Here is an 18,784-nt window from a genome sequence, read left to right as displayed (position 1 = left end):
CGGCCCCTCCGGCACGTCATGCGCCCTCCGAGTAAATGGCCTCTCTGTGTCTCTTACCGATGTGTCTGTGCGGGTTCGTGCGCGTGAGCGCAGGTGCCCGGAGGCCAAAGGCGGCAGATGACCCTGCAGCCCGAGGTATGGGCAGTTGTGAGCCGCCCTACGCGGGAACCGAACCCCTGCCCTCCGCAGCAGCAGTGGGTTCCTCCAGCAGGGTCTTTAAACTTTTTTGTTAATTGGTTAGGGAACAAACAAACACGCTGGTTCGCGGTGCCCTCTCCCTATGCACAAGTCACTGTACTCATTTCCTGCCACAGGTTAGCTGTCCCCGTGTGAGTTTTCTGGGACCAGTCAGTACTGTTAGGTTTTGGACTGTGACCCGCCTGGTAGTTCAAGAGTTTCGCTGAAGGCTTACTGGAGCTAACTAAGGAGTTTTAGAAGAGTTATTAAGTCCATGGAGCGGACAGACAGACGGACAGACAGACAGGAAAGCAATGGCACAGTCAGGGCTCCAAGGAGAGTTCAGATCCCAGCACCAGGGACGGCAGAGCAGGGTCTCTGGAGAGAGCACCAGAAGGGGCAGGTGGATGTAGAGGACACTGAGATGCATTAGGATTGTCACCTCTGGGCAGAAGTCTGACCCCTGGTAGCACTTGCTCACCCTCACACCACCTACCCACCCACCCTCATCACCCCATCCGTAGCTGTTAGGAGAGGACACTTTTCCCATCTTCCCTGGGGAGGACGCTCGGTTAGAAGGCTGACTCCTACGGGCTGGCTGTGGTGAAGGGGTGGTGTTTGCAGGCATGGTGCCCTGGGTTGCATTCCTCAGCATCACTGTGTCATTCGGCTGCTTCACAGAGAGGGGGCTTCCAACCATTGTATTCTGCAGAATACAAGCAAGGATAAGGAGCTAGAAAGTACAGAAAACATTCTAGCAGAGTCCAGCCTTGCTAGGAGAAAGGGGCACAAACACATGGACCTGGGACTTGTTTTACTTTGTTGCTTTCTTGGATTCTCTGAGAAACTTGGGATACTGCACTGTGAGGGACAGGCCTTGAAGCATTGCTGGATGGCTTCCACTTCTCTGTCACTCTCAGTGTTTGGGGTAGGAGGAGGGTGCAGGTGAGGGGCCAAGGATTCGATTCAGCCATCACTATGGGAAGGCAAAGTGCCACATCTACCATTAGACATTAGGCTGGGGGCTGCTGGGAAGCATGACTTCAAAGAGGCAGGACCTGGATCTGTCTGTGCCTCCATTAGCAACGAGGCAGGATTCAGTGGGTCACCAGAAGGGCAGGCTCTTAGTCTCTTGCTCTTTAGAGCCTTTACCAATGGGAGCTTTTGTTTCCAGATCATAGATACGCCTTCAACTGGTATTCTCTTGCCTTTTAAAAACAAACCCAAAAGCAACCTTTGAGAATGATTCTCTTTAGAGAGGCAATTCAACCACGGTCACTTTACCACAGTGAGATCAGCTGGGACTGGAATCTGAAGTGTTCCCTGGCAATACTGGGCACTGATCCAGCAAGGTTTTTGGCCCTGGACAACACAATGGCATTGTTGGAAACTGGGGGCATCTTTAAAAATCCAATAATTTTAGTAAACCACACAGTGAGTATTCTAGAAAGCTGGGCATAAAGACAAACACATATAAACTACTTCGTTACAAACAAGCTAAACGATGATTTCAAGGCTTTGTGAATATATTGCTTAATGTTATCATATTGACCAGATGGTGCTGTCGTTGATCATTAAACAGCAACAACTCCTGCTCAAAGGCCTACACACAGTGTGGCAGTCACAGCCCTAGGAGAGCTTTGCTAAACAGATATGTCGCCAAATTACCTTCTAAGTACTTGTGCTCACATCCACAGATCAGTGTTGCTCCCAGCATTGGCCAGAGAAGTCTTTCTGCGGTGGGCGGCAGGCCGGAGACTGACAGCTAGTCAAAGTGCTGAGGATGAGTGACCGAAGGTTCAGCCCTAAACTGGACATCTATGGCACCCTCCCACAGTGCTGGGGAACAACATGGAAGAACTGAAGAGCGGGAGTGTGGGGAGGGGTGCTATGAAATGCTGTCTTCTGAATGTGATGTGGGCACTGCACTCAGGAGCTCACACTTCGAAGCTGCGGTTCCCCGCCACGGTCAAGCCAACAAAAGCAGTCAACATTCGAGCAGGCAGCACTTGGTGAGTTACAGAAAAGGGGGGGACCCTGAAGCTGGAAGGGGGATGTGTGTTGGGAGGTGTTTGGGCAGGAATTAATTGGGGGAAAGTATGTTCAAGATGCATTGTATACATGTATGAAATTGTCATACATACAATAAATTCTAAAAATATTTTATGCAAACACATAAACAAACACATCCATATCATTAGCATACAAGTTTACTTTTGTTTTAATAAATGGTAAAATTATATGCATATCAAAAAATTATTTAAAATAAAATTCTTTATGGCTTACTATCAGTAATGTTTGAATTGTATATCTATTTTATGTACTATATACTTGGGGTTAAGAAAAACATTTCTCCAGCAAAAAAAAAAAAAAAAAACCACACCTTTAATTCCAGAATTTAGGAGGCAGAGGCAGTCAGATCTGAGTTTAAGTCCAGCCTGGGCTACATAACAAGTTCCAGGCTAGCCAGGTTTGCACGGTGAGATCTTGTCTCAAAATCATGGGGGTTGAAAGTGGAAAAGTTCGAGAAGTCTCTCAGGGCCAGCATTCCCAAAATTCTTAGGATGTCAGCTGGGACATTTGGAAACTAAAAATTCTTATCCCCACAGCAGCTCTACTGGATTAGGCTGTTGGGATGGGAGTGGGGGCGGTGAGGCCTGTCTAGATCCACATCTCACTTTTTTTTTTTTTTTTTTTTTTTTTTTGGTTTTTCGAGACAGGGTTTCTCTGTGTAGCTTTGCGCCTCTCCTGGAACTCACTTGGTAGCCCAGGCTGGCCTCGAACTCACAGAGATCCGCCTGGCTCTGCCTCCCGAGTGCTGGGATTAAAGGCGTGCGCCACCACCGCCCGGCTCACATCTCACTTTTGAACTCTCTCAGAACATCCTAGGGCTGCCACGCGGCTCAGCGGTAGAATATTACCCAGCACGCCCTGAGGCTGCACACCAGCGCTGAATAAGGAAAGCATCCTATCACAAATCACTATAAAGTCTGGCTGATGAGGTGGTTCAGTGGGTCAAAGTGCTTGCTGAGGAAGTCTGACGGCCTGAGTTTGATCCTCAGGACCACGTGGTAGGGGGAGAGCTCTGGAGAGTTATCTCTGGCCTGGGCACTACGGTGTGTGAGAATGTGCGTGTGTGCATGCCTGTGTACATGTGAGCATGGTGTGTGCGTGTGTTCGTGCGCGTGTGATGTGCAGTGGGGAGGCAGGCACGTGTGTGCAGGTTGGAAAACAACTCTGTGGAGTCCGCTCTATTCTACCTTGACAGGGGTTACTGGAAATGGAGCTCAGGTTGCCAGGCCTGAGAAGCCACAGATGCCCTGAATGGCTGTTGTATTTCACCTACATTATGAGCATTTGGGGTGCAGGGGTGAGGTAGGAAGGCTGACTCCTTCGTCTCTTTTAGGAAGAAAGCTCATGACTGGTTTGCATGAAAACTACTGGCCCTAAGAAGTAACCAGAATAAGAATAAAAATAAGTATACAGTCGGACTCCAGCTATCGAAACATTAAACATTTTAAATAGATTCCTTTTTCTATTTTTTTCTTTCAAGTTTTTAAAAGTCAAATAAGTACATGAACTGGTTTTCTCAGGAGCCTGAACAACAGAAGTGTAAAAAATGAAGTCACCAGCCCTTCGGCCTATACTGAACACCTCACAAAACAAGGAGTTGTTTCTGGAAACAGAGCCTCCCTTAATCTGATGTCAAGAGACTAGGTAATTGTTTTTCTCAGCAGGACTCTGGGCTAGGGTTTCTCCTGGCCTTCCTATCTGCCTAGGAAAAGGTGTCTGTGACTCTTCACTCCCAGAGAAAGAAGAAAAGCCGAGGGGAGCATCTTAAGAGGGGAAGGGTCAGAACACCGAAACCTGCTGGAGAGGGTTCAGAGACAAGGCCGCAGGGCCAGCGCTCTCCCGGGGCTCAGCGGCACAGGAACAAAGGTGCAGAGAGGCCTCTGCGGAAGGACGCCCTGGCGCGGCCCATGGTCAGCTCCAGCGGCCTCCCTTCGGCACCCAGAGATGCAGGCGGCGGCGGGGCTGCTGCTGCTGGGGCTGGCTTGCACCGTGCACGGCCTCTGCTCGCCCTCAGTGTTCTACAGAGACTGTTGGATCCGCCGCTTCCCAGGGCTGCTGCTGGACCTAGAGGAATCTCAGAGGCTGGGGGCCCAGTTCCTCAAGTATTACTCGGAGAGCACCGGCCAGAAGTGCAGCCGGAGCTGCTGTCTCCGGAAGGATGGTGAGCTCAGGGCTGGCTGAGCCCATCGGGGTGGTATCAGCGCATGAGGGGGAGGACCAGCGAGGACCCCGGGATCAGAGCACAGGCCCAGGCAGAGGGGGAGGACCAGCGAGGACCCCGGGATCAGAGCACAGGCCCAGGCAGAGGGGGAGGACCAGCGAGGACCCCGGGATCAGAGCACAAGCCCAGGCAGAGGGGGAGGACCAGCGAGGACCCCAGGATCAGAACACAGGCCCAGGCAGAGGGGGAGGACCAGCGAGGACCCCGGGATCAGAGCACAGGCCCAGGCAGAGGGGGAGGACCAGCGAGGACCCTGGGATCAGAGCACAGGCCCAGGCAGAGGGGGAGGAGCAGCAAAGACCTGGGAGGACCACCGGATGGGGAAGCAATCAGAGCAGGTGGTTTTGAACGAGATCTTCGTGACTCTAGAATCCAGGGCATCCTGCTGTCTTTGTCAAAATGCTAAATGGATATAGATTCCTTCCAGGGTTAACTAACTTGATTTTTTTTCTTTTTTCAAAGCCCGATGTTTCCAATAAGCTGGGTGCTGTGGCCTAAATCTATAATCCCAGCACTTAGGAGCTGGAAGCAGGGAGATCAAGAGATCAGGGCCAGGCTTAGCAACACTGTGAGCTGAGACCAGCCTGGGCTGAGATCTTCTCAAACAAACACAAACAAACAAAAGGATTTACAACAATTTACCTTTAAACTATTATCATTTGCTAGTTTCCTTTAAAACACTTTTTGTTAATTCTTTGAGAATTTCATTATTTTGGTCGTATTCATCCCCACTCCCTCCTCTAGCTTTTCCCAGATCCCCCACCACCACTCAACTTCAAATTCTCTTTTATTTAAAATAATCCACGGAGTCTAATTTATGCTGTGACCATGGGCCAATCCCTCAAAGGACACAGACTCTCCCTCCATGAAGCCATCAACTGTCAATAGCTCCTCAGTTAGGGGTGGGGGCTCATAAACTCCTTCCAACTCCATGGTGGAATGCTGACTGGCTTGATCTTGTTTTGGTCTTGTACAGCTCTGAGTTCACAAGGTGTTTCTGTTGATTTGCTTGAGACATGCTTTCATCCAGCCCACTTTGAACTCACTTTTCAGTGGAGGCTGGCCTTGAACTCTTGGTCCTTCATCTCCAAATCCCAAGTGCTGAAATTCTAGGCATGCACCACCACACCTAGTTTAATAATTTTTTCTTAAAATAACTTTGGTGGTTTTAGTGTCATACATATTTTAGAAGATGTGTCTCTTGGATCCATAAGAAATGTGGAGCGTACTGGATAGGAGGTTAGAGTATGGATCATGCTATCTTCAAATTTCCCTAATAGACAGCTTTCCTCTATAATAAATGGGATTTAGAGGTAAATATCTCCCATATACCCACATCAAAGCCTTCAAGGTCACAATTGCCTGAAGACACTTTCATTTTCCGTTTTCCCTAATTTTAAAGCTACCTGGACAGAAGAGCAAAATAGTGTCTTGTTGGAACAATCCCCACCTTCTTTTTAACCAAAATTTGATACAGACTATCATTGAAGATATTGCTTATCCAATTATATATGCACATTTCTGAAATAAAATTTGGAGTGTTCTGGAGAGAGCAGCAGATTTCCAGGGATCATGGTTCGAGAGACTTGTCAGAGGCCACGACCTTCAAAGCTAATGAGATATGAAGAGCAACGAATTTGATAAAGGACCTTTTCACAGCATGGTCAAGGGCTGGGGTTGCGATTCAGTTTGTAGGGTGCTTGCCTGCCATGCTGGAGGCCTTGGGTTCCCTCTCCAGCACCTACACCCAGAGTGGTGTCCCACATCTGTAATCTCAACACTCAGGGAGAAACCAGGGAGATGAGAAGTTCAAGGATGTCCTCAAATAGGAGCAAGTTTGAGGCCAGCCTGGGATACATGAGATCTGGTGAAATAAAAACAACACAGGAGATGGCCTAGTGGTTAAAGTGCTTGCCAGACAAGTGTGAGGTCCCGAGTTTGAATCCCCAGAACCCACTTAAAGCTGGGCACAGGAATGTGAGCATCTATAATCCCCAGTGGCCCTAAAGGGAAGTGGGAGATGGGATGCAAAGACCGGGAGTCCTGGATAGCTCACGGGCCAGCTAGTCTAAGGTATGCAGTGTCGAAACACACACTGTGCTTCAAACAAGGTGGAAGAGGACTGACACCCAAGGTTGTCCTTTGACCCATGCACACTCACACCCACGCACACTCCCTCACATATATATCACACACACAAGATTACATAGAAAAAAACAGTCCGGGGCTGTCTGTCATCCATATACACCTCAGCAGCCTGTGAGTCAGGGCAGGAAGGCAGGGCCCAGGCTTGCCACTTTCCTGTCCACAGCTGGAGAACTGACGCATGAAATTCAAGGTCTCCTTCCTGATCTCCCTCTCTTCCCTCCTCTCCCTTCCTTGAAGTAGCCCAGGCTACCCTAACTCAGTCCTGGTTCTTCCACCTTGGCCTGAGGGAAGCTGAGGCTGTCGGTGGGTACACACTCCTGGTTCCATAGAGGCCGTGTTAAAGGACTGGAGAGAGGTCTCAGGGGTTAAGAGGTCCTGTGACTCTTGCAGAGGACCTGGGTTCAGTTCCCAGCATCCACAATTGGTGACTCACAACCATCTGTGACTCCAGCTCCAGGGATCAGATGTCTGTGTTCTCCACAGGTACTCACAGTGATGTCGCTACCTCCCCTCTCACAGATACAAATACACATCATCGGGTTGGGGATTTAGCTCAGTGGTAGAACGCTTGCCTAGCAAGTGCAAGGCCCTGGGTTCCATCCTCAGCTCAAAAAAAAAAAAAAAAAAAAGTCCACAAATACACATCATCAAAAAGAGTCAAAACAAATCCTTCATAAAAAGAATTATCTCCAATAAAATCACTCTCTATAAGTCAGGTGTGGTGGCTGATGCCTGTAATCCCAGCACTTGGGAGGTTGAGGTAGGGGGATTGCCTGGAATTGTGGTCACCTTGGGATACATAATAAGTCTGAGTTCAAGGCCAGCTTAGGCTAGACAGTAAGATCTTACCTCAAACAAAACAATATTGTTCTCTACCACATCAATGACTTTCTTATCACAAATCTAAATATTAAGTAAGAATGTTTTCAGTTCCTCTCTCTTATAACTTCCCAGAACCATCCTTGGGGACTGTTTTTGCAACCCAGATTAGTGAAACATTATTAATTAATTTTGTCTTATTATTTCTCCTCTGGAAAAGGTAAGGAATGCAGGAACCCAAGGGTGTCCCAGAAATGAGAGTGGAGCTGTGGCTCCCCATGGCTGACCCTCTTGAGAGGCAGATCAGGGCTTCACAGCCCAGTGCCCTCCCCAACCTCAGCCCTGAGCCCTGGTATACTGTGTCTCTGTAATCCTGCATTATTAGAATGTGTGATACCTGTGAGCCAGCTGACGCATCTCATGGTTCTGTGTCTGCTCTGCAATGGGAATGAAGTCCCACTGCATGTTAGGGAGGGTGCACTCAAAGTTTGCACCCAGTAACTGACTCTGGGTTTCCAGAAACAACACAGTACATTTTAAGGAGCTGCTTTAGAAAAGGGAGGCCAACATGAGTGTGTGATATGCAGATACACCCTGCTAATAATCCCAGACGTCAGCATCCTTCTAAGACACTGATTTGGCTCCTGGGGTAAGGTTTGTTCCCAGGGCCACACCCTCAGGTGTCACATGATCCCCTGGCTCTCCAGTGAGCCAGCCTGTCCACCACTATCCTTCCCTTGTCAGTGGTCACAGTTTTCCTTCTATGTCCCTCTTCCTCTGTGGCCCCAGGACCTCAGCATTCAGACAGCATATTGTGCCTGGAAACCAGACGGGTACTTTCAAAAGCTTTGTGTAGACAACTGATGTTTTGCATACACAAAAAATACGAAGACTAAAATATAATAATTCTGTGAGGTATGGTGGTGCGTGTCTTTAATCCCAGCACGTAGAGGCAGATAGAGGCAGGCAGATCTCTGAGTTTTCTGAGGCCAGCTTGGTCTACATAGTGAGTTCAAGGCCAGCCAGTGCTACACAGTAAGTCCCTGTCTATAAATAATCAGCCCATCAATTTAAGACTAATTACATGGCTCACATTTACAGTCCCAGCACTCAAGTGAGAGGCTGCAAGGCCTGAGTTCAGACTGTCTACATAACAAGTTCCGGAGAGGCCAGCTAGAGCTACTTAGCAAGATCCTGTCTCAAAAGACCCAAAACAATGCTGGGTGGTGTGATCCCAGCACTCAGGAGGTAGAGGCAGGCAGATCTCTGTGAGAAACCCTGTCTCAAAAAGACAAACAAACAAATAAACAAAAATTCCAGATATCCTCTGTGGAAAGGAATATATCAGAGAGTACTTTAAATATTTAAGTAATATTTTATTACTTATATAATAAAATAAGTAATATTTTCTTTCAAATAGGTGTATTATATAGTTTCAATTTTGCTTGTTTTTCAAGAAAAGGCTTCTCTGTGTAATAGTCCTGCCTGTCCTGGAACTCACTCTGTAGACCAGGCTGGCCTCGAAATCAGAGATCCACCTGCCTCTGCCTTCCAAGTGCTGGGATTTTAAAGGTGGCCCAGTTTCAGTAGTTTTTAAGCACAGCACGAGATTGGGTTAATTCAGTGTTCCAGAAAGAAATGGAAGTTACTCAGAGCCCATGTGACTGGCAGCAAAGCCAGGCGTGGTGGTTATGTCCCTGGACCCCAGCATTAGGAGGCTAAGGCAGGATGATGACAGGTTGGAGGCCCACCCAGACTATATAGCAAGACTCTGACTCCCTCACACACACACCAACTGAGGGAAGCCAGCAACCTATGCAAATGCCCTTGGCCTTTACAGTTTCCTGTAATGTGGCTGTCTTCTTCCATGATCCCATCCACGACAACGTCAACTGCCTCCATGTCCACTGCCCAACTTTGGAGAGCTGCATCCTGGAGCCTGGGACCAGTGCCATTCTGTACAACATAACAGCAGGTAAGGACTGCCTCATAAAACCTTGGAAGAGAGTGCTAGTACCCTAGAAGCACTTGTAGCCTTGAAACTGGCAACACCAGGCTTAAGAACCCAGGCTGTCCTTTTCCAGCAACCCATCTCTCTCATTTCCACATGTGCTCCTGCACACATCCGTGTGTTCACACACACACTTCTATAGACTCACACGTATGCATGCACACATGCACATGGTACTGCCTCAGCACAAAGACCAGAAGAGGAAACAGTAGAAAGTGAGACCAGGCAGAGGCAGGCAAAGAACTCCGAACCATCATCAGGACAGTGGGAAATCTGACCTGGCCAGAGGGATGGGGACATTAGGAGCCACAGTGGAAATATGGCTCCAGGAGGGCAGAGTGGTGTCTTCAGGTTAACTTTATCAGAAACAGAGGGAGCCTGGTATGGTGGTCTCACTTGTGGTCCCAGCACTCTGGCTAAAGACCAAGAGAGAAGCATCACTGGTTCAAGGCCAGCCTGGGCTACATAGCGAGGTCCTGTCTCAACAAAAAAATAAGGAATCAACAAAAGCATGGAATGAGAAAACACTGAGATTAAAGAGCTATGCATAATTACCTTGGTCTGGGTGGGTAATATTCAGGACACAGGTTAGACACCTAGTCAGGGAAGCATTGGAACTGACAAGGTAGAGGCGATTGTCACAAAGGAAGCATCTGAACACTGGAAAGAAAGATCTAGTAGGAGTGTGTGTGGTGCTGGGGATGGAACCCGGGGCTCCCCACTGAGCCACATCCCCACCCTTAGTTACCCTTCAAATGAAGAAAATGGTGAGAAGAGCCAACCCCTGCTGAGCTAGTGCCAGATGAGCGGTGGGGGTGGGGGAGGCAAGAAGCTGAGGTCAGGGTTTGGCTTTGGGCATCCTGGGAGATGATGCCAGGTGTGCTCAGGTGAAGTGTCCAATAGAACGCTGGGAAAACAACAGTTCGTGAAAGAGGAAGACAGGGAAACATGTCTGCAGTGCCATCAGCACGGTGGGGAGCTGTGGAATTTCTGTGTGGGGGCAGTGAAGGGAAAACTCACTGAAGACTGAGGATGGTGTTGTAGTTGGCTTTCTGTTGCAGTGATAAACGCCACACTAAAAGCAGCTTGTAGAGTGCAGTGTTTGAGTGGTAAGCGTCTGCAGAGGCTTGGGTACTTGAAAGCTTGGTTCCCAGTTGGTGGTGCTCTGGGAAAGTGAGAAGGTGCAGCCTTGCTGGAGGAAGCACGTCCCTGGGTCAGGCTCAGACGAGACAGCCTTGCCTTTCGAGTTTGCTCTCTGCCTCATGCTTGCATTTGAAGATGTGAGCTCTCCATTTCCTGGCCACCATGCCTCCTGGCCATGGTGCTCTCCTACTTCTGGAACCACAAGCCAAAATAAACTCCTTCTGGAAGTCGCTTTTGGCCATGGTGTTTGATCACAGCAACAGGAAAGCCAACTAATGGGTGTGTATGTGTGGGCTTACTTCATGTATAGCCCTGGCTGTCTGGAACTCACTCTGTAGACCAGGCTGGCCTTGAACTCACAGAGGTCCACCTGCCTCTGCCTCCTGAGCGCTGGGATTAAAGGTGTGTGCCACCACTACCATTTTACAATCTTATGATTCCCAGCTCACAACCCATCACCAAGGGAAGTCAGGGCTGAACTTGAGACAGGAGCACTTACCAGCCTCCTCTCTTGCTTGTTCCCAGGCTTGAGCTCAGCTAGGTTTTATACAGCCTGGGCCCACAGTGGCTGAGCCCTCTTATATCAACCATTAATCAAACAACATCCCACAGACATGCCCACATGCCAATTTGATGGAGGGTAATTTCTCAGTGGAATTAGCTACTGCCGAGAAGTCCCTTCTCCCCAGGAGGCTCTGGATTGTAGCCAGAGTTTTCCTGCCTGGCCCACGGTCAGGGCAAATCTCTCTCATCTGTTAGTCCCACAGCCGCTCAGACCCAACCAAGTAAACACAGAGACTTATATTGGTTACAGACTGTATGGCTGTGGCAGGCTTCTTGCTAACTGTTCTTACAGCTTAAATTAATCCATTTTCATTAATCTATACCTTGCCACATGGCTCATGGCTTACCAGCATCTTCACATGCTGTTTCTCATCATGGCAGCTGGCAGTGTCTCTCTGACTCAGCCTTCCACTTCCCAGCTTTATTCTCCTCCTTGTCCCGCCTACATTTCCTGCCTAGCCAATGGCCAATCAGTGTTTTATTTATTGACTAATCAGCAACACATTTGCCATACAGAACATCCCACAGCACTGGCTGACAACAAAAACTAGCCGAGAAGATGGAGCCCACGGAGCCCACAAACCAGCCAAAGTCTAAAGGGAGGCAGACAGTCCAGGTGGACTGCCAGGGAGACTCAAAAGAGGGTCCCACGGTGCTAAAGACAACTGACAGGAGACAATGACCAGGAAGTCAGAAGTCACTGCCTCAGAAGCTTATGTTTTACACAATGATGAGGGATAAAACATCAGAGGCCAAAGTTGGGAAGGAGAGGGGCAGGGAGGGAGACAGGCAGACAGTACTCCCTGGCAGGGGTACTGGAAAGCTATACAGACTTTTTTTTTTCTTTACCCCTAAAAACAAGTGTTTGGGCATTCCTAACAGAAAAAGGAGAAGATGCAAAACCAAAACAGAGGCTGCTGGCTTTGCTCCCAATTTCAAAGGGCCTCCTTCCCTGGCTGTTTTGCCAGCTTATTTTAAAGTGGCGTATAGTGTTCCCCATGGCTGCTGGCAGCACGAGAACCCTGGCACAAAGCCTTCTTTGTACACAAAGCCTTCTTCTCGGTACAGCCATATTTGTCCATAGCAGAGAGTGTCCCAGGACACTGGATAAACTCGGCACCCAGCCTGCTCCAACCTTGGGAGTCTGTGGATCTAGAACTGGAATTTGGCTCAGCTCAGGGACCCAGTGAGGCAAAGCCTCAGAACTTACAGGCTGTGCCTAAAGCCGTCTCACTGAAACTAAACCTAATACAATGTATATACTTTTCTGAAATTTTTCAAATAAATAAAAAGTATTATTTTTTAAAAATTAAATGATCTTATTTATCTTTCAGGCATAGATCCAGATTTGCTGGTATTTGAGCATCCATCCCCCACATACCCAAACACCCGCTCCTCGTCTGATTGGTGGGATAGACTGCGAATTCTAAAAGCTCTGAATATAGGTAATAAAGGACTATACACAGATAGGACACAGCACATGCTGCTGTCCACAGAGGCTGCTGTGTCTACTACACATCAAGATCTGGGTACAAACACAGGTACCAGTTATTCCAGGAAGTCAACCACAGATCTGGGGATGAGATTCATTTCTGTGAATGTGTCCCCTGCTACCAAGATCAACATGGAGTCACCAAGCACAGACTTCACCCATAGTCCAGATAACATGACTATTTCTCCTTTCTTTGGACCCACAGACACAAAAGTTTCTCAGGTGCCCAGCCAATCCCGACTCAACATTAGCAAACAATTACTGAACAAAACAAAGGGGTCCCACAGTGGAAATCACACAGCTGAGGATGAAGTGCCTCAGGATGGAGCACCAGTGACCGCAGGGGCCTGGCTGGCTTCTGTGACCCTGGGCGCTGCCATCGTCTGCCTCTGCTGCTGTGTGGTCATCGGGGCATCCAGATGCTGTGGACTGCAGAGGTCAGGATAATACACTGGAGGAGAGTTCCTGAAAGCTGGAGCTAGGTTATGGGCTTTGAGTATGTTGTCAGCTTTCTCTAAGAAAACATTTTGGTTAAAAAAAATAAATAAATAAAGCTATGCCAGAAACCGGAGTCCTACCAAACGGCCAAGGTTTGGTAAAATTGTCTACTTTCCTGATGATTTCCATTTCCTGAATTGAGAGGGAGGAGAGGGGAGGAGGGAACCAGTTGGAAGGGACAGCACATGTGATCCCAGCACCCTGAAGATAGAGGCAGGATCAGGAGTGAGTTTAAGGCCAGCCTAGCCTTTTAAAAAGAAAATGGGATGGGAAAGGGGAAGCGGAGGAAAGAGGGACACAGGTAGCCTGGCTCAAAGCCAATTCTCAGTGACTGTAACATGGTGATAAAAACTGACTCAAGGTTTGGAAAAATGAGCTCAGGCATCAACGTAGCTGCAAGCAAACACTCCCTGCTTTTCAGGTCAGTTGATTAATGCTTCAATCCTTGGGACCCACCCGGTGAAAGAACAAACTCCAGAGATTATGGTGGCATGTGTGCATACATGTGCACGCGCACACACGCACACGTATACACCAATAAATGTAACAATATCCACCACATGACTAAAAACTTAAAAAGATGAAAGAAAAATTAAAGGAAAAAAAAAAGACTAAAAGAACACTGTTACCTCGGATGTTAAGAACAAACTGTCCACTGGCTTAAAGGATGACTTTCTCTTTCCCCAGTGTTGACACTGTGCTGTGGGATGTCTTTCTGTATGCTGTAAATATGTGTTGCTCTCACTGGTTGGTAAATAAAGCTGTTTTGGCCAATAGCCAGGCAGGATAAGGCTGGGTGAGAAGTGAAGCTGAGGACTGGGATGAAGAAGGGCGGAGTCAGGGCAGATTTGATCCAGCCAACCAAGGAGCAAGATGTCAGAGAACAGGTAAGCCACAGGCCACGTGGAAATGGGTTAATTTAAATGTAAGAGCTAGTCAGTAATAACCCTGAGCCACTGACCAAACATTTATAATTTATATAAGCCTCTGAGTGATTATTTGGAAACGGCTAGGGGATGGGGCAGGACAGAGGAAAGCCTCCGGTCACAACACTGGGTAGAAAGTAGCAATTTCTTTTAATATATAAAGAAGGGCCAGAGAGATGGTTCAAGGGGTCAAAGTGTTTGCCTGACCACAGGCTTTCAACCCGAGACCCACAGTAGAACCACCACCTCCCCAAAGGCTGTTGTCCGACCTCCACCCAGACACCACCAAGCCCTCCCTACAAACATGCACATACACCCACACATACACAGGCGTGTGCACACACATTTAATTCACAAATATAAAAAAAAATTCTATCAGTATCAAGCAAAAAAAACAATCTGATTTAAAAACTTACCTTGGCTTGCTCATGATTCAAAATATTAGGCTTCACAAATTCTCTTAACTTCTTTCCTAACACATTATAAAGTTCCATATCATTTGTGGGAAGAATATCCAGATTTAAATTATCATAAGCTTTATTCAAGCATATATGTGGTAGCACTTCTGGGATTCTTGGCCCCTCAAATTGTATTTAAAGAAGTAACTCAAGAAACTGTGTCTACAGATTATTTGAATAGTCTTTTAAAAGTTATTTATATATATATATATATATATATATATATATATATATATATATATATATTTAAGACAGGGTTTCCCTGGCTGCCCTGGAACTCCCTCTGTAGACCAGGCTGGCCTTGAACTCAGAGATCTGCCTGCCTCTGCCTCCTGAGAACTGGGATTAAAGGTGTGCGCCACCACCATCCAGCCCCAGTTTTTGCTGTTTTGAGAGGGTCTTGATATGCAGCAGAGAATAACTTTGGATTTCTGTGTAGCTGAAGTTTTCTCCAGTCCTGCCCAGGCCCACGGACCCCACAGCCATTTATAAAATAATCACTCAGAGGCTTATATTAATCAAAACTGCTTGGCTATTAGCTCAGGTCTACCACTGACTAGCTCTTCATTTAAACTTAGCCCATTTCTGTTAATTTGTATGTTGCCACGTGTTCCTTGGCTTTACCTTGTGCCATTACATGCTGGTGCCTGGACAGCAGGCTTGCATCTCCTGACTCAGCCTTCCACTTCCCAGAATCCTCCTTATCTGTTTATCCCACCTATCCTTCCTGCCTGGCTACTGACCAATCAGCATTTTATTTATCAACCAATCAGAGCAGCACATTCACAGCATACAGAGCATCCCACAGCACTCCTGATCTACCAAGTGCTGAGACTAAGGCATGTGTGAGCATGCCCAGTTCCAAATTTACTTTTTTTTTTTTTTTTTTTTTTTTTGGTTTTTCGAGACAGGGTTTCTCTGTGTAGCTTTGCGCCTCTCCTGGAACTCACTTGGTAGCCCAGGCTGGCCTCGAACTCACAGAGATCCGCCTGGCTCTGCCTCCCGAGTGCTGGGATTAAAGGCGTGCGCCACCACCGCCCGGCTCCAAATTTACTTTTAATTCATATGAATTGCTTAGGGATTTTCCAACACTGTAGAGGTACAAGAGATGTTTCTCCTGGGGTTTCTCACAACAGATGTTTCTTCATTCCTTGAAGAATCTCACAGAAATGACTAATTTGAAAAAACCCTATTTACCTTTATAAGGAAACAAATACACCCAACGCTCCTTCGGATAACTTGAGAGGGAGGCGATGCAGACCAGAGACAGGCAAGAGGCAAACACAGTGGGCTAGAATCACAGGTAGGCTCTTGCCATCCCACACTGATGATGGCAGCCTGAATCCTCAGGTAAACCCGAACTGGCCGAACAATTAAGGCAGTGCTTCCAAGACTGTCCTCACTGCTGACCCAAATGCAGGTTTTGGTATTTACAAAACCACCCCCTGGGTTTTGAAATTCTTTAGAACTCAGGGCTTAGCCAGTTATCCTTCAGGAAAAGGATATAGGTTGACATGGCCCAAGGACGATGATGTGCTTGAGTCCCGAAGCTCAGAGTGCTGAGCACAGGTCCTCTCTCAGGAGTCAGGCCACACCACTCTCCCAACGTCACTGTGTGACAGCTGCATGGACAGTCCCATCAATGTCCAAGAGTTTTGTTGATTTTTTTTTCTTGAGAGTGTCTCCTGTAGCCCATGTTGACCTTGACTTTGCGCACGCCAGGATTACAGTTGTAGTCTACCGTACCTGGCTATCCAAAGTGCTTACTGTGCCTCTATCACAGGAAGGCCGTCAGTTACCCAATCACAGCTTCCAGCTGTATGACCCAGAGGCCCACCCTGAATCAGTGCTGGCTCCTCAGACCCTCTGAGGCTAGCTCCTGCCTTAGACAAAGATTCTCCTATGAGGATAACACACACTAAGGCCAAAGACAAAGTCAAGTTCTCCATCACAGACTGGATACCCCTACTTTTATCAGTACTGCACCAGCAGACAGCCCTATGGAATTATACCTCACCAGCGCCCTGATGTCCATCTCAGCCCTACCTTAGCCATACTCTATACCTTCTTTCCTTCACTCCAAAAGTGGTGACATGCCTTTAAAAAAATTAGGGGGCTAAAGAGATGACTCAGTGGTTAAGAGCATAAACTGCTCTTGTAGAGGATCTGAGTTCAGTGCCAGGACCCATGTCCAGGGGTCTGATGTCTCTAGTCTCCCTGGGCACCTGCACTCACATGCACATACCAGTCACATACATAGACATACAGTTAAAAATAAAAACTCACCTGCCTCCTTAGCTTTCTGAGTACTAGAAACACAGATGTAGGCCCTCCAGTACCAAAGATAGACTCCTTCAAATATATGCTCTCCACATAATAGAAAAGTTCATTTATATCTCTGGCTTTTCATTCACATCTCTATGAAATGACACACACACCCCCCCCCCCCCCCCCGTGCCACACACACCCCTCTCAGTTAGGCTCAAAGCTCTATTTTTGTTCTTTACAATTTGTCTTTTTGGTCTAATTCCAAAGCCTAGTTTCATTTTCCACAAATGTTTAGTGACTTCCAGATCCACTTGAAAATACTGGACTGCATCTGGGGGATGAGGCTCAGTGGCAGTGTGAGCTGAGCATGAGTAAGGCCCTGGGTTCAAGCCCACTCACTACAAAACAACCCACCCCAAGACTCAACTGCAGTGCCCTGCAGTCAACCTGTCACTGCTCCTTGTCCTGCCCTTGTCTTTTTCTGCACTACTGCACTATAGGGGCAGGTGGCCGGAGGAGCCGAGGGAAGGCTATGGGCAGGTCTCCACGTGTCTTTCCTGCCAGCGGGGCTTGGAACCAGCTCTAGAGGCAGAGAGTAGATGCTGATCAGAGCTGAGGCAACATCAAACGGCCACCAGAAGGAACTGGACCAATTTCAGACTGCAGGACAGGCAGCTGCAGGTGGGTCCCATGGCCAGTCACTGTTTCCACACAGAACCTCCAATCCTCTACTTACACAAGCCTAAATCAGGAAGCGGCCAACAATCTGGATGCGCAGTTTTTGCCATGATGGCTTCACAACCTTCAGGATTGTCACTTTATTTTCTGTTCTCATAACGAAACCCGATTTACATCAGTGTTGGTGTTTTGTTGCGTCCACCGAGGGTATGCAGTTGTGCAAAGCAAACTGGAAAGGCCAATAACAAAGGGATAGCTACCTGCAAGTTTCCTGTCTGCTGTTAAATGACGTCTATATGGCAGAGCAGTGCATGTACAGAGCTGGAGCAGTCATGAGTAACACGGTTGCCTAGCTGCTGTCTGTGGAAGAGTGCAGCCCTCCTTGAGGCTGGCCACTGAGGGGCACTGAGCGTTTGGTCAGGTGCTGGGCCAGGTTTCCTCAGTAACCAAAGACACCGATCACAAGCAACCAGGAAACACCAACAGCAGAGAGACAGTTATGTTCATGTAAGCAGAGAGGACTAGAGTGGCCGTGTAGAACTAAAGCGAGAACACTTTAGAGAAAGCACAGCCTGCTGCAGGCGTCACCACCCTCGGGTAAACCAGAAAGCCCCAAAAGCACACTGCAGAGCTCAGGCGTCTGAAGGGGGCAACGTTAACTGACAACAGACAATATTCTTAAATATTTCCCATTTATATCAAATTGGTGACTAAAAACATCATAAAAGTGATACAGCAGACTTCTAGTTCCGACTTCACGCCAGATTCAACAGTCTCTTCACAGACTCTTTGTACTGCGTGAGGCTCGCCTCGCTCTCGCCCTCATTCTTGAGTCGAACAACACACTTCTGGTAATCTTCGACCTCTCTGGTCCCCAGCAGCTCTTCCCTGCTCGGAGCCACACTGCTCTCAGAGGCTCTCATCTGCAGCAGAGTTTGGAGAACATTTTTCTCTGAGGAGCTATTTTCCCACACATACTCTTCCATGTCTTCCTCAGTCTTATTTTTTTCCCATTCTTCAGTTTTCTGAAAGAAAAAGAAAAGTTCAGAACTCCAGGAAATGTTATCAAAAGACAGTTCCTTTGTTTGTTGGTTTTGGGGAAAGAATGTTACAGTATGTTCAAGGTCCCATCTATACTATGAACCGAGAGTCCTGCATGGCACCGCTGCCCATGGCCAGCCTTAAGGGCTGCACTCTCCCATGGACACCAGCTCTAGCTTCTTATATGCACTGCTCTGCCTCACACACCTATCAGACAGAAAGCTCTCTTGCAGGTGCCTAGTCCTAGGTTACCAGCGGTATCCCTTA

At 47.8% G+C, this 18,784-nt stretch overlaps 2 protein-coding genes across 5 annotated transcripts in view; one reads left to right on the top strand and one right to left on the bottom strand.

Annotated features, from left to right (window-relative positions):
• Positions 1-20: 20 nt before the first annotated feature.
• Positions 21-13,219, top strand: Mansc4 (MANSC domain containing 4). 2 transcript variants are annotated; one of them, XM_052721779.1, is made up of 4 exons: positions 21-135; positions 1,875-4,411; positions 9,279-9,413; positions 12,491-13,219. In XM_052721779.1, exons 2-4 carry the CDS (start codon positions 4,195-4,197, stop codon positions 13,093-13,095), a joined length of 957 nt encoding a protein of 318 aa, XP_052577739.1. In that variant the 5' UTR covers positions 21-135; positions 1,875-4,194; the 3' UTR covers positions 13,096-13,219. The 2 variants fall into 2 exon arrangements, with proteins under 2 accessions (XP_052577739.1, XP_052577738.1); XM_052721778.1 differs by having other exon boundaries at positions 80-194.
• Positions 13,220-17,608: 4,389 nt separating this feature from the next.
• The window catches only part of Mrps35 (mitochondrial ribosomal protein S35), a 34,873-nt gene continuing 33,697 nt past the window's right edge, over positions 17,609-18,784 (bottom strand). For 2 of the 3 annotated variants that reach the window (XM_052721776.1, XM_052721777.1), the window contains one exon: positions 17,609-18,501. In XM_052721776.1, coding sequence (XP_052577736.1) covers positions 18,232-18,501 — 270 coding nt within the window. In that variant the 3' untranslated portion in view covers positions 17,609-18,231. The remainder of the gene's footprint in view (positions 18,502-18,784) is intronic. The other variant, XR_008214585.1, reaches the window with a different exon arrangement.

The sequence above is a fragment of the Peromyscus californicus genome, unplaced genomic scaffold (genome assembly GCF_007827085.1).
Source record: "Peromyscus californicus insignis strain IS unplaced genomic scaffold, ASM782708v3 Scaffold_6__1_contigs__length_162567912, whole genome shotgun sequence".
NCBI classification, from domain to species: Eukaryota; Metazoa; Chordata; class Mammalia; order Rodentia; family Cricetidae; genus Peromyscus; species Peromyscus californicus.
This window is presented reverse-complemented; position numbering and strand designations above follow the sequence as displayed.